This window comes from Cygnus olor, chromosome 15 (genome assembly GCF_009769625.2).
Source record: "Cygnus olor isolate bCygOlo1 chromosome 15, bCygOlo1.pri.v2, whole genome shotgun sequence".
Classification (NCBI taxonomy): Eukaryota; Metazoa; Chordata; class Aves; order Anseriformes; family Anatidae; genus Cygnus; species Cygnus olor.
The window spans coordinates 2,776,272-2,798,380 of NC_049183.1; the positions used below are offsets into that span (position 1 = coordinate 2,776,272).

The 22,109-nt window shown below is 36.0% G+C and overlaps 1 protein-coding gene across 21 annotated transcripts in view; it reads left to right on the forward strand.

Moving 5' to 3' along the window:
• Window positions 1–22,109, forward strand: part of RBFOX1 (RNA binding fox-1 homolog 1) — an 861,472-nt gene that overhangs the window by 429,619 nt on the left and 409,744 nt on the right. For 15 of the 21 annotated variants that reach the window (XM_040574360.1, XM_040574385.1, XM_040574377.1 and 12 more), the window contains one exon: window positions 21,444–21,485. The exons of 5 other annotated variants lie outside the window; for them this stretch is intronic. In XM_040574360.1, coding sequence (XP_040430294.1) covers window positions 21,444–21,485 — 42 coding nt within the window. Of the gene's footprint in view, window positions 1–1,754; window positions 1,927–21,443; window positions 21,486–22,109 lie in introns of those variants that run through there. One more of the 21 variants, XM_040574386.1, reaches the window with a different exon arrangement.

Consider the following 22,109-nt stretch of genomic DNA (forward strand, 5'->3'; position numbering starts at 1 on the left):
TAAGTGTTCAAAAATAATGAGTATTTCAATGTTAGCAAACTGTTAATTACAAGTTATTAACATGTTACCACATTTCATGAACATGACATCTAAACAAGGTCTTGTGGTCTTGTGAAACCACTGCATTTCCTTGGAAGCCAAGTATTTTCAAGTGCAATATGCAGCTGTCAGAATGGTTGGTACTGAGCCAATCAACGGTGTCATTTCCAAGAAAATTCTTTCCAACAATGAATTTAGTGACTCTCTTGCTCTCTTCCTTTTTCATGTTACATCAGTAATTCATAAACACTTTGTGAGTTAGGCAGCAAGGTGGGAGCAGAAGTATCTAAGAAACAAGAAAATCTGTAGCCAGAATGACAAATCCTTAGGCACAGCTATAAAACATACAGTTCAGTAGCACAGAGCCATAAGAATGTATTGACTGTGGCCCAAACTCATCAGAAGATTGATCAATCCAGCTGACTTGCATTAATTGTGAAATAGAAAGAACGATGCAATCAATGATAGGCATGAAAGTGCAGCGGTAATGATGCCACTTCTAGCTAATCCAATAATGGAGAACCTGATGTATAGCATATTGGAATTCCACTGTTCAGGCCCTCTCACAATAAAGTATATCCTGCAATTATGGGGAAAAAATGAGCAGGCAGCAGTTGAGCCAGCCCAATCGGCCAGTGCCACAGTAGTTTTCCTGATTAAACACTAAGTTAAGTAGTACTCAAACCCTGCAGCTTGTCTGCATTATGAAAAATAAATCTTTAATTAATGTGAAACTTTGTATTTTAATCAAAGCAAACTATGAATATTAAGATGTGTGCAAGATACCTAGTTAACTGTGAAAATTTTATCAATTGATAAATCAGTATAAATGCAATAGGAAGTGACTTTGAACCATGGTCAAACAAATACGGTGAAGTCCTTGCTAGGTGCACAACAAGTGATTGATCAGTTGATTTTATCAACTGATCTCTCAGTTGCAAGGAGAAAGGACCATATGCTGAATTGAGAACCCCTGGTTTCCCATGCTGGCAATCAGTTGGACCTGAGGCAGGATCAAAGACCTGGTGGGAAAAATAATATACTTAACAGCCCCTTCGAGAATTAAAATTTAACTTCTGTACGGCCTATGGGTACTAATTTTAGTCTGCTCAGTGTTTTATGTTGATTGGAGGAGAGTATTTTTTTTTAGAAAATAGTAATGTAACTACTACCAGACCTGCAGCTGAAGTTAGGAATCAGGCACCATCTACCTAAATAAAACAACCAATCAAACAAAATTCTCTCCAAAAATACAGCATTTGCCACATTAATAATAGCTGAAAGACTTTAAGTTCCTTAAAGTATTGATTTTTTTCTAGCATTACTTAATAATGATACTTGAATGTTGTTATTAAATTTAACTATACAAGCTCATCCATTGTCATTTTGATTTAATGTTGCCATTGTCTTGACCTTTTGATTTAAGATTTGTGTGGAGGATGCTGCAAGACTGTGCTGACCAAGTAGGAGCACCTCAGAGGTTCATATTTGGGACATCGTCTCTTAGTGCTGCTCTCTCCATGGGATAGAGCAAACTGCCTAGCTGCCACTCTGGGGCTCTTTCTCCTGTATTTGCAAGGGAACATTTAGAGGAACAGTGGAGCCAGGACTCTGTGTGTTTTTTGTTTGTTTTGTTTTTGTTTTTCATTTTATCCTTTCTCAATGGTGTTTCTCAATTTTTATTTTATATCTTGTCTTTTGAGGGAAAGAAAATGACTGGTTTCAGAGCTGCTCAAGCTCCAAGTACAAAGGACTGTTTACTTGTGGTTTTGAGCAATTACAGAAAGGGAAATGCCTGCCCAACCACTATGGAAGCACCTAAACCCATCTATATATCATTCTACTTCACCTTCTGGAAATCACTGGCTGCTCTAATTGCAATACTGGGTAGGTATTTTCTTGTTTCAAGTATTTGAAACCACCACTTTTCAAATACAAACATTTCTGTGTAAGTTGGAATGAGGTTTTGATATTGTATAGCTCTTGAGACTTTTCAATATTCGCCATTTCTACATGGAAATATGGAACGTTGTTTTTTCATAAACAGAATAACATTGCTATGGTTGCTTTGCTTATTTAGTAAGAAGTTGCTGATGTAGAGAAGCTTGGGTACAATTGTTTAAGCAAATAAAGAATCAAAAGTATTCGTATTCCTATGTGTTAAAGTAAACCGGTTACAACTCCTATGACAGATTAGGAACCCTACATACACATCTTGCTTAAGCATCCTTGACTGTGGAACTGTCAGCTCCAGATTTCAGAAGAAGGATGGGCAAGTGCGATCAGTAGATGTCTAGACATCTCAGTTTAATGCTCTAGAGCAGAAAAAGCTAGCACTTGAAGTCTTCAGCTCACACCATCTATTTCTTTTTCAATGTAGTGTAATTTTGCCAGGATTGTTAGGAAACTCGATCAGCCAGTGTTTGCACGGGATTTTTATTTTTCCCTCTAAAGCTGATTACACCTAAAGTTGATTTGTATGGTTACAATGGGAATGCAGAAATAAAATTGAGAAGATAATTTATCCAAAAGCTTCAGATATTTCAAGGCTTAAAATAATGTAATTTAAAACTATATTAATAGTGAATGGTAAATCCTTTTCCAAGTTGAAATAGGTGAATTTTCAGGCTGCTTCAGGGAGCTGAGCTGACACGAAAGACTTAGAGTTTGTAGTAAGCCAAGCTGCATATGGCCTCTCGTGGTAGGACGAGGTTTAGCCATCAGCTGAGCTTGAAGAACTTGTCAGCTCAGGAGTTTTATAAAAGGGTTCCAAGAATTCTTTTAGAATTTGATTGAATCAATCTGCGTGTCATCCACAGAAATCATCTAGGTTCTGTGTTCTATCTGCTTGTGAAAAAGGGAGGTCTCACTAGCGTAGGTCCCTTGTTTTGTTTCAGTTTGGCTTCAGAAAGCTGAGTTAGAATTACCTTAATTGATTAAGAGCCAGGAGTTCTGTATCTAGATGTTATATCATGAATTAATTAATAAACTGATAATTTTGTTGGCTAATATACAGCATCCTGCTGCATAGGTTGGCCACCTGGGGAAGGTGAGTGAAGCTGCAGAAGTTAAAAAGGAAACTGTAAATATATTTATCAAATATGAAGTCCAAATGTATAAGGTAACTGATTACACTTTGAAAAAGTGCATTCATAAAAGCTGGATTGTGTTGAATTGACCAAGCTCTATTTCAGTCTAAACTTAATTTCTTTGACTTCCTACTTTCTGGTAATCTTCTTACAGCATGATTCAAGCCAACATAATGCAGACTGTACTCTTTTCGGCTCAAATCAGTTTCTCCTGATTTGCTTCTTTGCACTGGAAGGAGGCAAGATTTAAGAATAATTTTTGTCAGAACTTTTTGTTAAAAAGGCTAATAAATACCACAAAACAAACTGCAGTATTGTTTCTAAAATCAGAGCAGCGTTCAAATCCTATTTTTCTCTAGCTTTGTGTCACTGAGCAGTGTATGGTACTTTCTGCAGCATGACATAATATGCTTGAGGTCTTATCACTTATATGATAGCAAAATGTTTCTGTCTTTCACGTGTTTATTGTGAAAAGACCAACAGAAAAATGGTTTACGTACGTGTATCTTTTAAACAAATCGTTCTAGTAGTTTCTAGTGATAAATTGATGGTATGATGTATAATTTCTAGGCATATAACTTCTAAACGTATTTCTGATTGCATGAACTCTGAACACTGAACTTTACACCCCCCCTTCATAAAAGTAATAAAAAAAAGTAGAGTCCAAACTCTGTGATGGCACGTAATTGCTGTGAAACAAACCCTTTCCCGAGTCTTTGTTTCTTTTTACCACCAGGGAATTGCTTCCATACATGAAAATTGTATTTAAGTTATATTACAGCAGTAAATGAGATCTACTAAACCTTATTGCTTTCTGGAGCAATTAATTTCAAGACAGCCTATATGAATGAAAGTACTGAGCACTGTGTTTTTATAATTGCTGGAAAGCTGTACAAGAAATATGAGAACAGAATTACTGGGTTTCTTTTCAAGTTTCGAGTAAACCCAGTATACTTGCAAACAGCTATGAACAATTTTGTGAAGCCTAACTAAAAGAGTTCAGGTATTTTTCCCCCTCTTTTACAGATTAGAGCTGTTATTTGAGGCAAATAGTCAAAACACCTTAGCATTAAAAGGGTGACCCAAAAAAGTCTTGCAGACTTGCAAGTACTTGGAGACTTGTGAATACTTGAAAAGAAAAGGTTAATGTTTTCCCCCAGGGATAGAGAAGGATTTTTACCCTCCCCCAAGGTATTGTTTCATCTATAATTAGCAGTGGCAAGATCATCCAAATACAGGAATCAGTGAGCTAATTGAAATAGTCTAGCAATGAAGGACTCTACTGGGATCAATTAACATGACCAAGATATTAAAGGGAAATCAGAATGTTTCTTCTTGTTTTCCCCTCCTATGTTTACCACATTCATGTCATAAATACAGAGTCCTGAAAAGAAGAAAACAAAGCTTTCTGAACATTTTAAGAGCAATAACAATCATCAAAATGTGTTGGTTCTTTTATTCTCTAGACCAAGCGACATGTACATCTGGGTATCTTTATGAAGGGTAGTTGACTATTGGTCCAGCATTTTTCACTTTTAAGCAGCAGAATCACACTCATGTTGAAGCTTAAGCTTTGTTTTTTAATCTCACGATATTATTTTACATGATTACAGCTCTTCTCTCCTACTTATTCCTATTGTGGGATGTCCCTAAAATTTGGTATAGGTGGTTTAGGTATATTTATTCACTGGTATTGTATATCACAATAAGGTATTACAACATACACATTGTATTTTTTTCATTTATGTTGTATTTTTTTACAGTCTTTTTTTTTTTACATATATATTTTTTATGGTTTACTGGAGGTAACGGGAAACTTTGGGCTTTTTGAAATTTGTACGGTAAACACTAGGAAATCATGTCAAGAGTGTCAACAACAATATATGAATATTTAAAACTTTGCTTAGTCTTTTTATTCCTTTTAGAATGGAAGACATGCAGGTGGAATTCCTCAAATGACCCAGATGTGGGCTTCCGAAGCGTGTAAATGAGCTACCACGTAAGCCCATAAATTCAGCTCACTAGTACACATCAGCAATTATGATTACTCTAAATGTACTGAGAATGGACTAGACTGCTTTTTAATGTGCAAGTCGAGAGCACTCATTAAGGGGAAAAAAGAGGAAACTTCAAGCACCTAGTACGGGGCATAAAATCATTCCAGCTCCATTAGCATGCATTATTTTCAATTCCGTATCAAATCAGTTTAGCTATTGCAAGAGACACGATGCTAGCAGTTTATTCAGCAAAACAGTTACCAGTTTTACAAAGATTTCTTCTACTTTATACTGATCAAAGCTGAGGATTTCTAGCTTTGTAACAGCTGACTACCAAGGCTGTGTAGGAAGGGGAATTTCTAACATGTCTGGCAAAGCACTATTCATGTGTTCTTCATTGCCCCTGAACAACAGAGGAAAAAATAAACAGGTTTTACAACCTGATTATTTAGTACTGCAAGAAGTAAAATGCAGTGAAAATGCATCCAGACATCAAAGAGAGACTTTATATAACCTGGTTACGACGAGTAGCTTCTTTCCTGTTATGTGGGCTTTGGGCTTTCCACATTTTGAAGCTTGAACATCCCATGTAGAGCAAGAATGTATCAAATCTTTAGGAATTTTGTTTTAATACCCAGGTAAACGGGGGAACTTATTCTCAGGAAAAAAAAAAAAAAAAGAGAGACTATTGATATATTTCTTAAATAACCAGAACTATCAAATAACAACAAGTGTCTCTCATCCTCCTTCCCCAGTCTACCCAACCCCCTGTGAAATGTAGAATTTGTCTGTCTTATGTCTCATGGGGATGGATATTTAATAATGATAGCAAAGTTATTTAAAATGCAGAACTCACTCCTTGTTTCATGTTTCACTCAATCTTTTTTTCCATTATAATGCTTATGGATTTTTTTTTGCCTATTTTGTTTATGCTTTTGACTTACTTTGAGCAAAATGTTTTTTGTTGGTGTTTGTTTTCTTTTCTGAAAGACAGATGGTGGCAACAAACACTGTTCTCTCTAAATTAAAAAAATAAAATAAAATAAAGGGGAAAAAACAAAACAAAAAACAGCTGGTAAGGTGCAAGGAGAGACTAGACCAGCAGTGCATGTCTGTTTCCAGTGTTGCAACATCTCCTTTGTTTTTTTAGATTAGTTGGCACGTAGACTAAGCATACAGTTACCTTCCTTATCTTCCAATGAGCTGTAACAGTTAAAAATAAATAAATAAATCACGAATAACTCAAATTTATGGCATGCTATAGATTCATTACTTTTCCATCCTGGCTTGCATATTTAAATCCAGACATGACTTGAGAAAAAGTTATTACAGTCTAATAACTATAAAATACTAAAAGGAAATAAAATCAATGTTGGCACAAATCTCAGAATGCAAAACACACACATGCTTGTGCACACACTATAAAATATGGTAGAATCCTGATTACTCAGTAGATACGGATGTTAGAATCAAACAGAACTGAAGACAAGTATAATATGCAGGAATTGTGTGGGGGGAAGCTCTACAATAGATGCCTGCAAATTGCTGTGTTCATAAGATCAAGGTATTTTTTTTTCCCTTCTGGTAGAAGGAGTCTCACTACTGCTATATTCCTGACCTGGGCAGATGAAAGGTTGTTTTTCTTTCTTTTCAGTGTTAGTCACAAGTCTCCTGGCTGCTAAATGCAAACATAAGAATTGCAGTGTTTCAGGAATCAAGTGAAAGGCTTTGCAAAAAAAAAAAACCAAAAAACACGCAACTGAATAAATCAACAACAACAAAAATGTCTACACAATGTATTTTGTCTGGTTTTGTTTACTAAAGAATGTTCTGTATTAATTTTAACAAAGTCTTGCACCTTACTAGAATGCAGAACATGCACTGAGCAAAAAGTATGCTTCATGTGCCAGTCTACATCCATAGCCTGTCCTATTTATGCACTGTTGGGAATTCCAGATTCAGACAAGATAGAGTAACAGTTGGGGAGGGAGAGTGTAAAGGGCAATTCTGTTTCATGGAAGATTCTCATCCTTCAAAACGAATTTTGTCTTTATTTAGAACAAAAGTTATATATATATATATATATATATATATATAAAACCATCTAAGAAATGGACAGAGCTTTACCTTGTGGTTTTCTCCAGAGCCACAGAACACCATGACTTGAGCTCTCCAACTCTACCTCAGTCCGCTGGGGATGCTACCTGCTAGCTGTGTGTTCTGGGAGCTCTAGGCAGAGGCCTGTACTGGAAGCGTGGAAGGCTTAGTTCCTTAAAAACCAACCTTTCAAGTGTCTTCGTAACTGAAAGAGAGGGGAATGAGCTTACAGAAAGCTCCTGGCATCTGTCAGGGTATTATCAAGTTGAACACTGCATAATTTTCTGCTGTTGTTGATCTGTCAATTCTAGCAGCCACGTGTATTTGTCAGCCTGCTCATAGCCAGCTCTAGGTGTGCAGCAATGCCTGTTTGGTTGCTTACTTGGTGACTGCAGGTTTCTGCCTTCTCTGTACCTTTGCTGATTTTGGCCAAAGTCCATGTTGTATGTTGCCTGTTTTCAGTTTTGTCTGTACTGCTTGGCATTTGGAAACAGCAAGGTGTTTCCCTTCTGTGGTCTCCGCTTCTTAGTTGTTCCTGTTCCTATTACTTTTACTTGTGATTTAGAACACTGTGAGGTGTTGCCACAAATCCTGGCAAGGTGCTCCTGTGATGTGTATTGAAGTATTGGGAAGACACAGTCAGGAAGGAGAGCAGGGATGCAAACGTTACCAAGGGCTTCCTTTGCTGTGAGGGAACTGGCAGAGTCAGCCATCCGATGCACAATTCCCAGTGAGAAAAATGGCACCAATCTTTGCTTCAGGAGGACTCTGTATTGGCTTCATGTTCTCCAAGTGACATTGAATTGCACCAGTGTATTCTGCGTGCATTAGGCTCATATTTTATTTGATTCCATGGTGGATCATAGCTGCTTTGGTTGGTCGCTGTTCACATGGGCTGTTCCTGTTAAGGGCTGTGCCACTCCGCTGTGGACATTTCCTACTGTGCATGGAGAAACTCTGCAAGCTACTGACGGTTAAGAGGTGAAAGCAAGTATTTATCGTCACTAAATTGATATCCCAGACAAACAAGCTATTAGGCCAAGCATTTCTGGGCTCACCAAACAGCCATAATTTCTAGCATCTTGGCTGATGCTTGATGTTGAATTCCTATCTCACAAGTTTCTTTTTTTTCCCCTGATTTTATCTATTTTATTTTTTTTTTTACCATTTCACTTTTTTTTTTTTTTTTTTTCTTTTTTTCCCCCTTAAATTCTTAAGCTGCTAGGCACTACTCTTCACCTATGCTTCCACCAGTATTATTGTGCTCCTAGCCTTGCACAGCCTTAGGTCCCAGTCTGAAGGGCAGCTGCCTCTGGCCAGGCAGCAGTTCCAGGTCCCAGAGGGACGAGGAGTTTAGGGCTGCCTGGGTGTGAGGAAGGACTCTGGGGCCTTGGAAGCCCTGCTGAGGTGGGGCAAGAGGGGAAGCATCAAAGCAGGATGCAGGGAGCTCACAGCCCAATGAGGAGAGGGCTGGGCTGGCTATAATGTGATTCTGGCTACTGCATAGGAAGAGAGTAGTTTTTTGAAGAACAGCCTTCTGTCTTGTTTTACCAAAGAAATAAGATCAGGGAATGAACAATCCTAAAATAAATAAATAAATACTCTAGGTAAATATTTTCAAATTTCAGCACAAACAACCACAACAAAAACAGTGCACTGAGTGTTAAGAGCTCCTGCAAGCTGGGAGTTCTGGTCTCAGGGTTGCGCCAGAATTTTTTTGGTAATTCTGATAAGACCAAACCAAGAAACTGATAAAGAAAATTCATTTAATAATTTATGCTTCAACCAGTCTCATTAGGTACACACTTGGCTAGAATAATGAAAAAAATCAGATTTCTGGAAGTAAAAGTGAGGAAAGAAGTAATAATCTGCAGGCCACAATGACTTTGAGTAGTTTTGCATATTTATCTCACTGCAAAATTTAATGAGGTAAGTTCTACAAAATCTGTTCAGGTGTAAAAGAAGCAAAGAATCGTTACAAACATTGGAAATGAAGTAAATGAGAAATAGTGAGTTAAATGACAATTTGCTTGAGGCTAGAACCACACTTTATTGAATACACAGGCTGTACCATCACACTGTGAGCATTACTTACATGCAAATGAGAATGAAATGTACCTTTTGAATTGTGCACTTTAGTTATTATATTAACCATGTACGTTATTACATGATGTTGAAATTAGTTATGAATATAGTCATTTGTTTTATCCCGTGTTCCAATGAAAACATATAGATCCAGATATAGCTAGGTGAAATGGTTTCCTCTCTGTATATAGAGCTATAGAAAGATAGGAAAAAATTTGTAGACAGAACTCTTTGTCCTTGATGACTTTCAATTTGTGTTAAGATATGGCAGAAGATATGCACAGCTGTATGGAGAAGAACAGGGGTTATTTTTTATTGTAAAAAGGTATGTTATTAAGATCTTTCATATATATATAGCAAAAGATGTCTCTCTTTTGTAAACTGTGACCTGAAACTCTGTCAGCATAGTTCACCTCACGGTGGCTCATCACAGTTTTTAAGAAATGTTGGTATCAGTACTTCCATGCATAAGGATTGTATGCAATATGTCATTAAAATTACTCCAGAATGTATAGATACAATAGAGTCTTGAAGCTACAATTTCAAGCTTGTTATCATGGAGGTCATTGAAGAACATGACATAGTTTGCAAAATGAGCATGGGTCAGTGTGCACGCTCATTCCTGTATATAAGTTTAAATATTTCCTTCTACTTTTCTATTTTTAGGGCAGTAAGGCCATTACTGTAGTCTCATTAAAAGGTGAAAGAAATTGTTTAACTTTGCCAGCTGCACCTGATTTTTGCCAACAGTTGTTCATTTTCTTAAGAGAAAAGGAAAGAACATTTTAAATGAGACTTCCTTGTCCAAGGTAACCTGAGAGAGAAGAATATACTGCCCTAATGGATGTGCTTATATGACAATCTCTAGATGTCTTTCATTACAAAATTGTCAAGGTTTCTTTACGAAAGCTTTACAAATTCTTGGGGAAAAAAGGCTTCATTGAGGCAAGCTGTAGCACTGCCACTAAAAATATATTGCTGATTAAAGTGTATTGACATTCCTTGTAATGCATTCTTAGAACAAGTAAAAGCACTGAGTAATTATTGAATGCTAGACACTGCATCTCCTATAGTTAGTTAAGCTGTTTAGGAAAGGAGATTAAGGTACTATGCCCTTGCCTTCCCTATGTAGCTATCGGACTTGAATATTGTGCAGAATAAAACACTTTCCACTTAACATGCCAATGCTGTAAAGACTGAAAGAAATTTTGTTTTTGTCCCTCGCTTTTTCACTTGTTAGCTGTGGACAAACTGGGATGTAAGTTAAATATTTTCAAGGTTTACAAGATATATTTCCCCATGGAGGAAGAGAATTTTGACTCTTTGAAAGCAAGCCCTTCCAAGGACTGTTCCTAAGTTGATTCAGAGTTCATATATTCATATGTGTGTATGAATATAAATGCATAATTTGCAAATCATTCCTTTACAAAGCTTATATTTTGGGGACTAACAGACCAGCATACATTGAGCTATATTCAGCTGCAGTGCAACAAGCCTGTTACAGAAGACCAGCATCTGTGTTTGAACTTAGGAAGCTGCTGAATCTGTGCTGGTGGGAGGGGAAGCTCCTGAAGCGCTGCTCTGCCCAGTGCCTTGCTGGGAGAGAGCTCGGCAGGACTCCTTGTATATGCTAGTCGAGCCCAACATGCCCTGCAGATGCAGGGCTCCTGTGAAGCACTGCAGTTGCATGCTATGCAACCCCGTGAGCTTCCCCAGCAGAGTGGAGGAGAGGCAACAGAGGGGTCACCGACACTGGTAATTTGCGCCGTCTTTACCAGGCTGAAGGTTTTCCCAAGGGGAAGGTAGGTAAAGTTCATGAACTGCAGAGCAAGTCTCAGAGGCAGGACTTTAGGAATCCTAGAAAAGTTCATGATTTGCAGAAGTCTACAGTATTATCACATTGAACAGAGACCTGAACAAAATGTAATTGGAATATCTCTCCCGTTAATTTAGCCTTGGAGGATAAATATCGCCAAAATTATGATTAGGTAATTCACTTTGTTCTCATGGTGCATTTTGTTCAATAGTACTGTGTTTGGCACTGTGATTTATCTTGGTATATTTTTCTTTTAAATTAATGTTAAAGGTTAATCTACTATTAATTGATAACATTTAAATAATGCAGAAAATAATAAAAAACATTACTTATTGTACTTGCATTAGTGCCTCTTACTGACATAATGACAACTTAAAAGTTGTTGCAACTGAGTATGTAATAGCCCTTAGGTACAAGCAGCAGAAGTGTTTACAGTGCCATGCCACATCCCTTTAGTACTCTGAACTGAAGAGAGTCGTTTGGATACCTGTGATCATTTTTGTAAGTGCAGGGACCTGGAGTTACTCTTCAACTGGTAGCCACAAGACTTTGACCTTTCTTTAAATTTCTAAATCTAAAATAACTCATCTCAGAAGAGTTTCTCTGCAATTTTGCTGCTGTAAGAGCTTTGGCTTTGCCAAAAGCATTGCCTTTGGTATGTAAGATTTACAGAATCTTACAAAAAGCAGAAATAAATAGGGATTTTTGCATGTTGTACCAGTATCAAAAGCTTTGAGAAGTGATTGGTTTGTGGCACAAAACATTCTGCCTGTTTGTACAACCTCCCATTCTACTGAACAGCGCTACATGAACTGAAAAAAGATAGTAAAAAAATGTTCCTTGTGACATGATTGGTCTTAAAACTCATTAAAATCTACCTGCAATAGAATTGTTTGCATAGATTGCATAATGAAGTGTGAGTCCTAATGCAGAGCACAGGTCACGCTCGCGCGAGGAAAGTGAGACCACTCCTAGACATCCCCTATGGGACTAATTCAAAAACATTCAAAAAGCAAAACAAAACAAAAACCAGTTTGGTTATTGGTGCTATTTATAAAGCATCACCGATGTTAGGGTGTGAAGCTCTCTCTAAACATAATGAAGGCATAATTCCTGCCTTTGATATGCTGTAGGAAAAGAACATCACCTGAGGAGTCCACTGTTTGACAAATTAGTGTAGTAAAGGCAACTTCTGCTCCACTGAAGAAATTTATTACAAAACAAACTGATAAATGTGACAAAGGGTACAATACTTGTGTTTTGATTTGTGATTTTTTTGCGCAAGCACAGAGCTTAACATTGCATGTCATGTACAAAACAGAAAGGGTAATTTAAAAGACATTAATGACATTTAAATGCCTACTTCCTACTGAACAGCATGGTGGATTCTAGTGATTAATTTGCATCTTGCATATATGTCCTTGCAATTCTCTCCCAAGATCTAAAAAGTCATCCACCAACATTTCAAGCTTTAGGTAGAGTGATACACGAAAACTGACTTTTTTTTTTTTTAAAAAAAAGGCTTTATTTACAAGAATATATGTATAACATAAATGTATAGGCATGGACTATACTTGGTAACCAGGTAAACCAAAATAATAATAATAATAATAATAAAATATCTTGACCAACCAGATTAAGCTGCTGCAGGATACTTTCAATTAAATCTCATTTAAAACCAAATGTTGAATGCTAACTGCAGTTAATATAAAAACTCCTATTTCCAGCTTAATAAAACAAGTTTTACAGATAAAGTTGCTGACGATTTATTAGGTTGATGGTGCAGAATGTCATAATATGTTCTGGATAATTTCAAATAAATTAACCTATTTTCTGTTTCTATATCCTTTCACTTTATATCACTATAACAAGTAATTTTGTTGTTATTAAAAAGAGTAAGTCCAAAAAAGTGGACAGACCAAAGTTTCAATATCTGTCAATTCGTTGGCTTCCTGCTGACCTGGCAATATTTTGTTTCTCAAGCCAGTTTCTTCTATAATGGCCTCTTCAGCTAATAATGTGTATCTGTCAGATAAAAGCGGTGGGGGTGGTGTTGTTCTGTGTGGCATTGTTATTTGTTTGTTAGTTTATTATTTGTCAAGCATGGGCGGTTGAGTGAACTTGACTTATTTCTATCAGTATGCAAGCACAAGTAACCTTCCAGATATTTACTGATAACACATAGGCAATGTCTACAGTAGTAATTTGTAACATAACTAGCTTGAGCAATTGTCTGAAAACCTGTGACTGTCTCCAGTGATATCCTTATTTTCAGTCTTATATCCTGTATTCTTCCTTGAAATGTCTTTCTGAGATGTTATATGCACTTAGAATATATAATTGGCACCTTAACAGGCTATATACATTTTCTGTTCAAAGTGCAGGAATTTCTTCTATGTAAAATGGACCTTTTACTTTAACCCCGTCTTAATATGTTCTTGGCCTGCCGTTCTTTAGTCATTGTCTCTGTTGATTACTTTTAAAAAATCTACTAAATAGCATATCAGATTTTTACCCTTCTACATCTTTATATAATGCAGACCCTTAGGATTCATTTCAAAAGCTGGTAGCAATACCTGATACTCAGATATTAATATGTCTGATTTCTTCATTCTGTATTTACACTAGCTTCAGAGTTTATTGCTTAATCAGTATTCATGCCACTATCTTCATTAATTTTTCTGGGTATAGACTTAACATCCATTTTCCAAAAGCTACAAGATTTTATAAGAGTATATTCTTGTATTAATTCTATGCTTATGATACAGGAAAATGATTTATGCTGCAGTAAACGGTGTAATATATGTAATAGGCCAGTCTTAGTCTGTTAGTGTTTGCATTTTAAGGTAACATACTTTAATTCTATGCTGGTTGTTGCTTTAACATCACAGTATTTTCAATTACGTTTTTCATAGTGTCTGGTTATTCTTTTTACTACAGTGGTTGCTGTCAGAGTATTCCTTATAATACATCCTGTGCTATGCAAAGAAGTTAAACAAAATGCATTTTAGGTAGTCTTTTGTGTATAAAAGGAGCATAGATAAAGTTTCTCATGGGGTTGTTCTTTAACATATGTGTGCAGAAGTCAATTTTGAGGTTTCTACCATGCAAGATTTTTTCTCTAGAATGGTACTTGCAAAAAATACTTTCTTAGAGACTTAATATTAAAGTCTTTATATTATTAGTTTATATTAAAGTATACTACAAAGCAGTTTCCAGTTGGAAGGCACAAGTGCCTTAGCATTCAAGGCATAGTCACATACTGTAGATGCAAAGTAGACACAAGCTAGATTTTATCTGCATCGTACTTTGGGAGGATAATTATTACAAACAAAACCACCAAAACAAGCTAGATTTCCCAGGTAAGTGTTGGTCAAGCAGTATATATGATTTTGCTGAAAAAAAATGTGTTTCAGCCCAAAGCCAGGAAAAGATGAAAATTGGTCTTTGGGGATTCTCAATTGATTAACAGAGCCATTCTGCACAAGGAAATAATTGTCTACAAACTGTTTCAACACAGCAGTGCTTTTTAAAGTGTTTCTATTTTATTTTTGAAGATTTTCTATTTTTTTGTCTCAGTAAAATTCTCCCCTTTGGAGTATTTTTCTAATTTGAGGGTAAGATGAAATGGAAGTGAAGAAGCATAATTTTTTTTTAATGGAAGATGAGATAGTTCCCATTTGCATTTATAGCTTTACAAAGATTGTAGCATGAGGCTTCCCCCCCCCCCCTTTTTTTGATGGAAATGCTTAATCTGAGCTCAATGGGCCATAATAATTGCCTGTTTCTTCCAGCAGAAATAAACCCTCTTGTATGTGACACTTGAAACCTTAACTGTGCTTAGTATTACGCACAGAGCTGTAGACATTTCTTCACCCAGATATATTTATAACAGCAGCACTAGTCGGTATACAATACCAAGCCAAGGGCATTTGAGAATAAATCATTCCCTCTAGCTACTGCTATAGCACAGTAACTGATGGTTGCAATAAAACCCTGTGAAATTAAAATTCTGTGCATGCAAAGGCACATACCTAGCCAAGAGAAACCCATAGCTCTGTGTTCTGGAAAAATTTGCATATGCCTAGACACATACACTTTTTACCCATTTGTATTAGAAACACTATGTACAAAAAGTCTACAGCTTATAGTTCTTAGCACTGCAGCAGCTTGTCAGACTCTTCAACGTTTGGGGGGGCTTCAGGAGTCAGGCACAGTGAAAATGTAAGCTCCTCATGGAAGAGGATGATGGCTCCAGTTCCTCCTGGAAGAAGAAATAGTGGTGTTTGAAAGCTTCTTGATGGTGTTGTAAGTCACTACCAAAGGCTCCAAAACACTCACTTCCAGTTTAAATTATCCTATGTGTTTATGCATTTACTAATATTTTATATTACTGCATCTGAGTACCTCAGGCACTACTTCATGGAACTATGAGCACTTGAGATAGACATTGTTTCCTCATTTGTGTTTTGGGTTTTCACATGAAGTACTGAGAAGCCATTTTAAATTAATACACAACATATTTATACATTTATGTACAAGTCCATACTATCTCCAAATGAAAGCTCTTTGGAGAGAGTCTGGTTCTCTGCAAACCCTATTTCTTCTCAATTCTGTAGGGCAATAAGATGACAAAAATCCAGCTAATGTGTAATAAACAATGCAAAGGAAGTGATTGTTTCTACATGAAATACACCAGATGGCAGTGTGTGGTGTATTTCCTTGTGTAGCACAGCATTTTGTAAAGTACATCAAGAAAAGAAAACAACTGGCATTATTTTTAAGAGAAGACTTCTACAGTCAGATGAGCATCTAATGAGAGAAAACACTGATAGATGGATTTTGTAAATAATATGAAATAATATGAATGTCTGTCTCGGTATCCAGTGAAATATAACTGGTGATTAATCTATGGCTTTCTTTCTGTTATTTAATTTATGTATGTATGAGGAGAAATATGCAACCTTAAAGCTGATAAATAAGCGATTACTAATTATGCAGCTACATTGTGGTAAAAACACTGACTGGGATCAGCACCAAGTCTTTCACGTAAGACTCTCATGCTCCACAGTTCATATATAGGTAATGACTTTAAACTATCCTTTCTTAATGAAAACAGCCATATTTTTGCAATGCAGGTAATTATATTTTCATTGTTCTGTTTGAGGTGGAGGAAAAAAGACAAAAATGTGGTAGGGCCTTTCCTGGAACTACTCTTAGAGTAGGCCTCTTATGCTGCACTGAAAACCACGGCTATGTAACTCTAGTGTGACTGCTCACTGGGATCAGGATGGCTTTGTTATACAGTTTGTCAGAATACAAGCTAAGTCCATTTACCATAAATGTTTGTTTATGGTAAAATATCTAAAATATAAGACTTCAGATGTTCACTAGTTATTTTTCAATCCCTGGAACTGTGTTCCGTTTCAAATGATCTCAATCCTGAAAGTATTTTGAATTTTAGTTAAACAGCTATAAATGCAAAACAAATATATTGGAATGTTGCACTGTAACAAAAAAGATTTTTCTTTCAGATTATATTAGAGGGAGTCTTTCTATAAATAACCCTATCACCTTCACCCTTTTTGACCTCAAACTTAAATCCTGTCTTTGTAATAACATTAAAAAACAAACAAACAAACAAACAAAAAACATGGCAGCAAAAGAAACTCCCCAGCTTGACTGTTGGTATTGCTCAGCAACTGGAGTGCTACTGTTGCTCTCTTGATCTGGCCATTGCATCCAGAGACGTGTCCTGTTTCAAGTTCTTCTAGGGATTTACTTTCTACTACATACTTGTGTGGTGGTTTAAGTACTGAAGTGTTGGTAGTATTTTGATATATGGTGACAACCACTAATTAAATTGTTACGTGACATTATAGTAACAGTAATAATTGTAAGATTTGGTTTGGACAAGCTGTCATGATCATCTGTCTATATATATAAATGTATGTTTGCATCTGGTGTCCTGGAAGTGCCTGAAACCTTACAGCGAAACCTTCCCAACTACATGCAGTGATGCACTGGTCCTAGCTAGTCCAATAATGTCTGGGTTAGCATGCTCTTATGAGGAGTGGATGACTGATAAACACATTAAAAGAGATCTCAATTCTAAAAACATTTTATTCATGTCCATGGACTCACAAGAGAATCACACCAGGTTGCAGATGATTTCCAAAAGGTCTTTTTTGTTTAAAATGAAGGTGCCTAACAGCATGAGTGTTTTTATAAGATAACGGTCTTATAAAACAGTCTTGAACTATTCAAGGTATTTAAAAGTTTTTCCTTGATGAAATCCTTTAAAGAGAATCAGTATTTTGGGCATTCTTCCACTAAACTGTAGTATGTGAGAGCTTGACATAGTGACACTCAACATATTGACCAGTTCTTCATGCAGTTTTGAATTAAATGAAATAAATAGTTCATTGCGTATGGTACAATTCAGAGATACAATGAAGTAAATTTAAGATTGAGAGGCTATGTATTTAAAATTGCAGGATGTACTCAAGATTTATTTGAAAGGTCTCTTGATCATTAATTAAATATGTTATGGCTTTCAGTTCTTTTGGTTTATCTGTACAGGTTTCCATATTGTAAATGCATTATTTATGTTTTCCCTGAAGTGCTCTGTACTGCCAGGATGTTTCTCTTAAACTGGCACTCGGGGTGGGGGGGAGGTGGTGGAGGAGAGCAAATTTGGCACTGGTTAGTTGCACAGAAAGCTGCTTGTGCCCAAAAGTGTCTTTCCCAGGTGTATCAGGTCTATTTTAATAAACTTGCACTGATAAATACATAGACAGACAGGTAGACAGATAGATAGATGGCATCATTGTAAACCAGGATTTTTTTTTCATTAAGGTAAGCATGGTTTGTTTCATTTTTTTTTTTCTTATTTCATCCTAATAATGCATTATAATTTAGCCTTGCTGCTTTTGCTCTGGAAGGCTTATAGTATGAAGGCTGGGTAACAAGGAAGCTGTCTGTATGGAAGTTCACTCTCTGAACAGGCCATCACTGAAATGTATTCTGTAATGGATGAAATGGTATGGAATCGGTCATTTGCTGAACTTTGAGCAAAGGAAATTGCCACCATCTGTGTCTCCTGCGTATCACCTCCATTTCTTTTAGAAAACAGAACACCATGCATGTGGTGATACCACAGAACCACAGAACACGATGGATGAATCAAAATATATTTTAAAATGCAACTCTCACATTCATACAAAAACTCTTTAAAAAAATATCATAATAATAAAAAGGGATGTTTTTGTTCTATTTATTTTCCTGGCAAATGTGGTGTAGCAATTGAATGCAGTCTCCCTATCCTGACTTATTCATATTTGATCTTATTCAGTCTTCCCTACCTCTTTATTATATTCTCCCACTGTTCTTAAATAGTTCATTTCAGTCCTAAATAATACTTCCTGTTCTGGTCTCTGTGGTGTTAGATATTAGTCACTTTGATGTTTAAAGGTTCAATCATTCATAACAACAGCAGTAGATAGGCTTATAGATGATTAATTAAAACAGTTGTCTGCTTAAATAGCCAATAACGAATTCTTACTCCACTCTATGGAAGTTTGATATGTAGTTTTTACTTTTATTTTTCACAAATGTTGCCTTTCTTCCATTTCACAAATTCCCCTCCCCCCCCAAAAAAATAAAATAATAATAATCAAGTGTTATTGGAAGCTTGCATGTTTATATTATTAGTGTACATGAAAGCAGCTCTCAGAGTCAGACTGGCTATCTATCAGTCCAAGATACCATCTTTAGCTGTGCATTCCTGTGGATGGGGAGAACCAAGCAAGCTCCTCCAGAATTTTCTTCCAACCTCCAGGATTTGCAGTTCAGAAACTGTGTGTGTCAAAGGTATTATGTGTGTGTTGAATAAGCTTCTGTAAGGTTTTCTTTAATATAGGTATATATATTTTGTATCCACAGCACCTGTTTCTTTATTTCCACATTGTATGAAGAATAATCTTTTTATTTATTTTTTTATGAACTTGACACCTAATATTTTCATTTGTTGCCATGTATTTATTTTTTTAAATAGTTTTATTTTTTGGAAGAGAAAAGGAAGCAGTCATTCTAGTTTTTCATCTCCATTTTATTTATGTTTTTATAGACACCTACTCCCAGATATCTCTTTTCCAGGCTGAAGTGTTCTCGTCTTCCTACTTGTCCCTGTCTAGAAATATTTCCTTACTTTTAATCACCTTTGTCACCTGTCTGTCTGAAGACAGAATCCTGTAAATCTATGCAACTCATGTGAGGTCAGAGCCAAATATTATAAAACATTTTGAAATATTTTAAAATAAAATATATTTGAAATATTATAAAGACAAGTCATTCTGGATCTTGTTCTATTCCCTAATGGGGCTTGTGTGCCGTTAGTTTGGCAAATGACTTTAAACAAGTTTCTTCATTTCTTTGTGTGCCCATTTCTGTCTATGAAAATAAAAGAAGTAGTTTCTGTCTTGTGTTACAACTGCTCAGGACAAAGCTGAATCAGATAATTGTAGTGTTACGTTAACGCAAGCAGTCAAACAAGAGTGCAGCTTTAGAAGGCTTTGATTTTAAACTTGTTTTAATGTGTGTAGGATCATAAAAGTATGACTATTCACACTTCAACTAGTTGAAGAGATTTTTTTTGTGTGAACATTGGAGTTAAAAATCTCTGATGTGAAGGCATACACAGAGAAAAAAACATAAACAGTAACAGTAAAAACAAACAAGCAAACCTCCCAAACTCATTTCAAACTTGTTTGTATGCTCATTTCAAGTTTTTCTTATAACATGAATAGATACATCTAGAGCAGATTCAGGTCTAAAATTAATTCTTGAGACTTAATGTAAGCACATTTATAATGCAATCTAATATAATTTTAAAGTAATTTATAAAGAGTGTGAAGGAATGAACTTTGAAAAATGGAATCATTAGTCTGCAGGACACTTTAGCTGTACTTAATTTTATTCTTTAGGGAAAGGTTGTAAATAGACCTATGCTGATTTCCTTTACCTCTTTTTCCCCTTCTAGAGTGCTATAGAAAACATACCAAAAGCACATTTGTGGTTTGGTACAGGGACTTCATTGAAATACTTCTGCTATATAGAGAGAACGTTTACCTTGTAATTTATTTACCAGGACTCATTTTTCTTTGTTGAAAAAAGTGGCTGGCAGTTTTATTCTTTTGTAAGTAACTGTACTTTGCCTGAGAAATCCCCCTTTTTGCCATCATGACAGTGTAAAAAATCTCATACAAATGGGTGTAGTTTCATGTTTTAACTTCTGTAACTGAAAAGTAGTAGAAAGTGTACTCTGAACCTCTGAAAATATCCAGAGAAAAATATAGCATCTAATTTCTTGTTTTGTGAGTTATGTTTGCTGCGTATATTAGTTACAGAAATGACAGTGATTACATTTCCAAAGTTAATAACAGTAACAATGATTAATGTATTCCAAAATGATTTTAACAACAACAAACAAACAAAAACCTCTCACCAGATTAGCAGCTCAACAACCGAAAGCCGTTTTGAGCAAGCCCCGTGAAGTTTCGCCCAAGAGGTTACCATGGCAGATTGCTTTAGAAGTCAGGGAGCTGGGAAGAAAGCTAGGAACTGGCTACTTCAGTGCTGCCAAAGTGCTCTTTTCTAGAGGAGCGTCTTTCTTTTGGCAGAGTGGTCACCTCGCAAACGGATGCCTTGTATCTGCTGTTAATTGGTAGCGAGGTCTTGCTCAGCAACCAACTCTCCCTCTCTGAGAGTGTTTCTTGTAGACCTAGCAGCACATAAAGACAGCAGTGTTGGAATCAAATCTTCTACAGTTATTTTTGTACCAGATTAGAACTAGGTGTTGTCACAGGAACTCATTTAATCTGTTCTTGAAACTTTTATATCCTTATATCTTAAGGTGTGCTGTGAACATGTCATGGTATCTTAGTAGGGGGATATTCAGAAATATAACAAAGACTTATTATAAAACAGGGGAAAAAAAGGAAAGCTTCTCACTGAGCTGAACTCTCAATGAGACCTTTACAAGTGTTAATGTATTTAAGCTTCAAAAACATTTGTATTTCAGACTTGTGGTGGGTTCTGGTGTTAATTTACTTTTGACCTTTGTAAATTAAAATAGTAAGTGAAAAAAATAATGCTTTTTCTGCAGTAATGATTCTATCCAGATCCACAATTATATATTGTGTTAAGAGTCATGTCTGTGTTTCTAGCATTTATTCATGTCAGCTGTGTAGACCCAGCAGCTTTGTTGCTGCAAGAATACTATGCTTTCAAAGTTGTTTTTTATCTTCTTCCCTCTTTTAGAGTTCAAAGCAACAGATGAGTTGTGAAAGAGAACAACAAAGGGTAAGTGCAATGATTTCCAAAATGTTCTTTTAATTTAAAACATTAAGCAGAATCTAGTTTCTGCTATTGACCATGAGATGGACTGCTTCTTTATTATTATAATTTTAAGAGATGAACATAGTTAATCAGCTTATTCTTGCCTGATGGTGAATATTGTAAATATCTCAATATAAAAGAGTTGCAATAGATACAGGTTGTTCTTCAATAGTTTAATTAGATTTAATAGTAAGTAGATCTAAAGGTCACCGTATTCCTCAGACTTCCTCCACTACAAGACTGTTCCAAACAAGTAGACTCTGTCCTTTGGCTTAAGTACTCATGCTTTCAGATAGAAATTAATTCTAAGAATATTAGGGAACTGGAGTATCTTAGTGTGTGTATTGGTTGCATATAAGCTGTAAACCAGATGGAGTTCCTGAATCCAGCTTGTGGATTTTTACTTTGTTTTCCCCCTTTCCTAAATCACAGTGACTAAGGAGGCTTCAGACCCTGCTCCATTTAAATTCCAAATATGCTATGTATCTCTGCAGATGAGTTTACTTGTGCAACTGATTGATTCTAATGTTTGTTTGGAAAGACATAAGAGTTTTTTGGAGGAAAAAAAAGCGCTTTTGGGTCATCTAG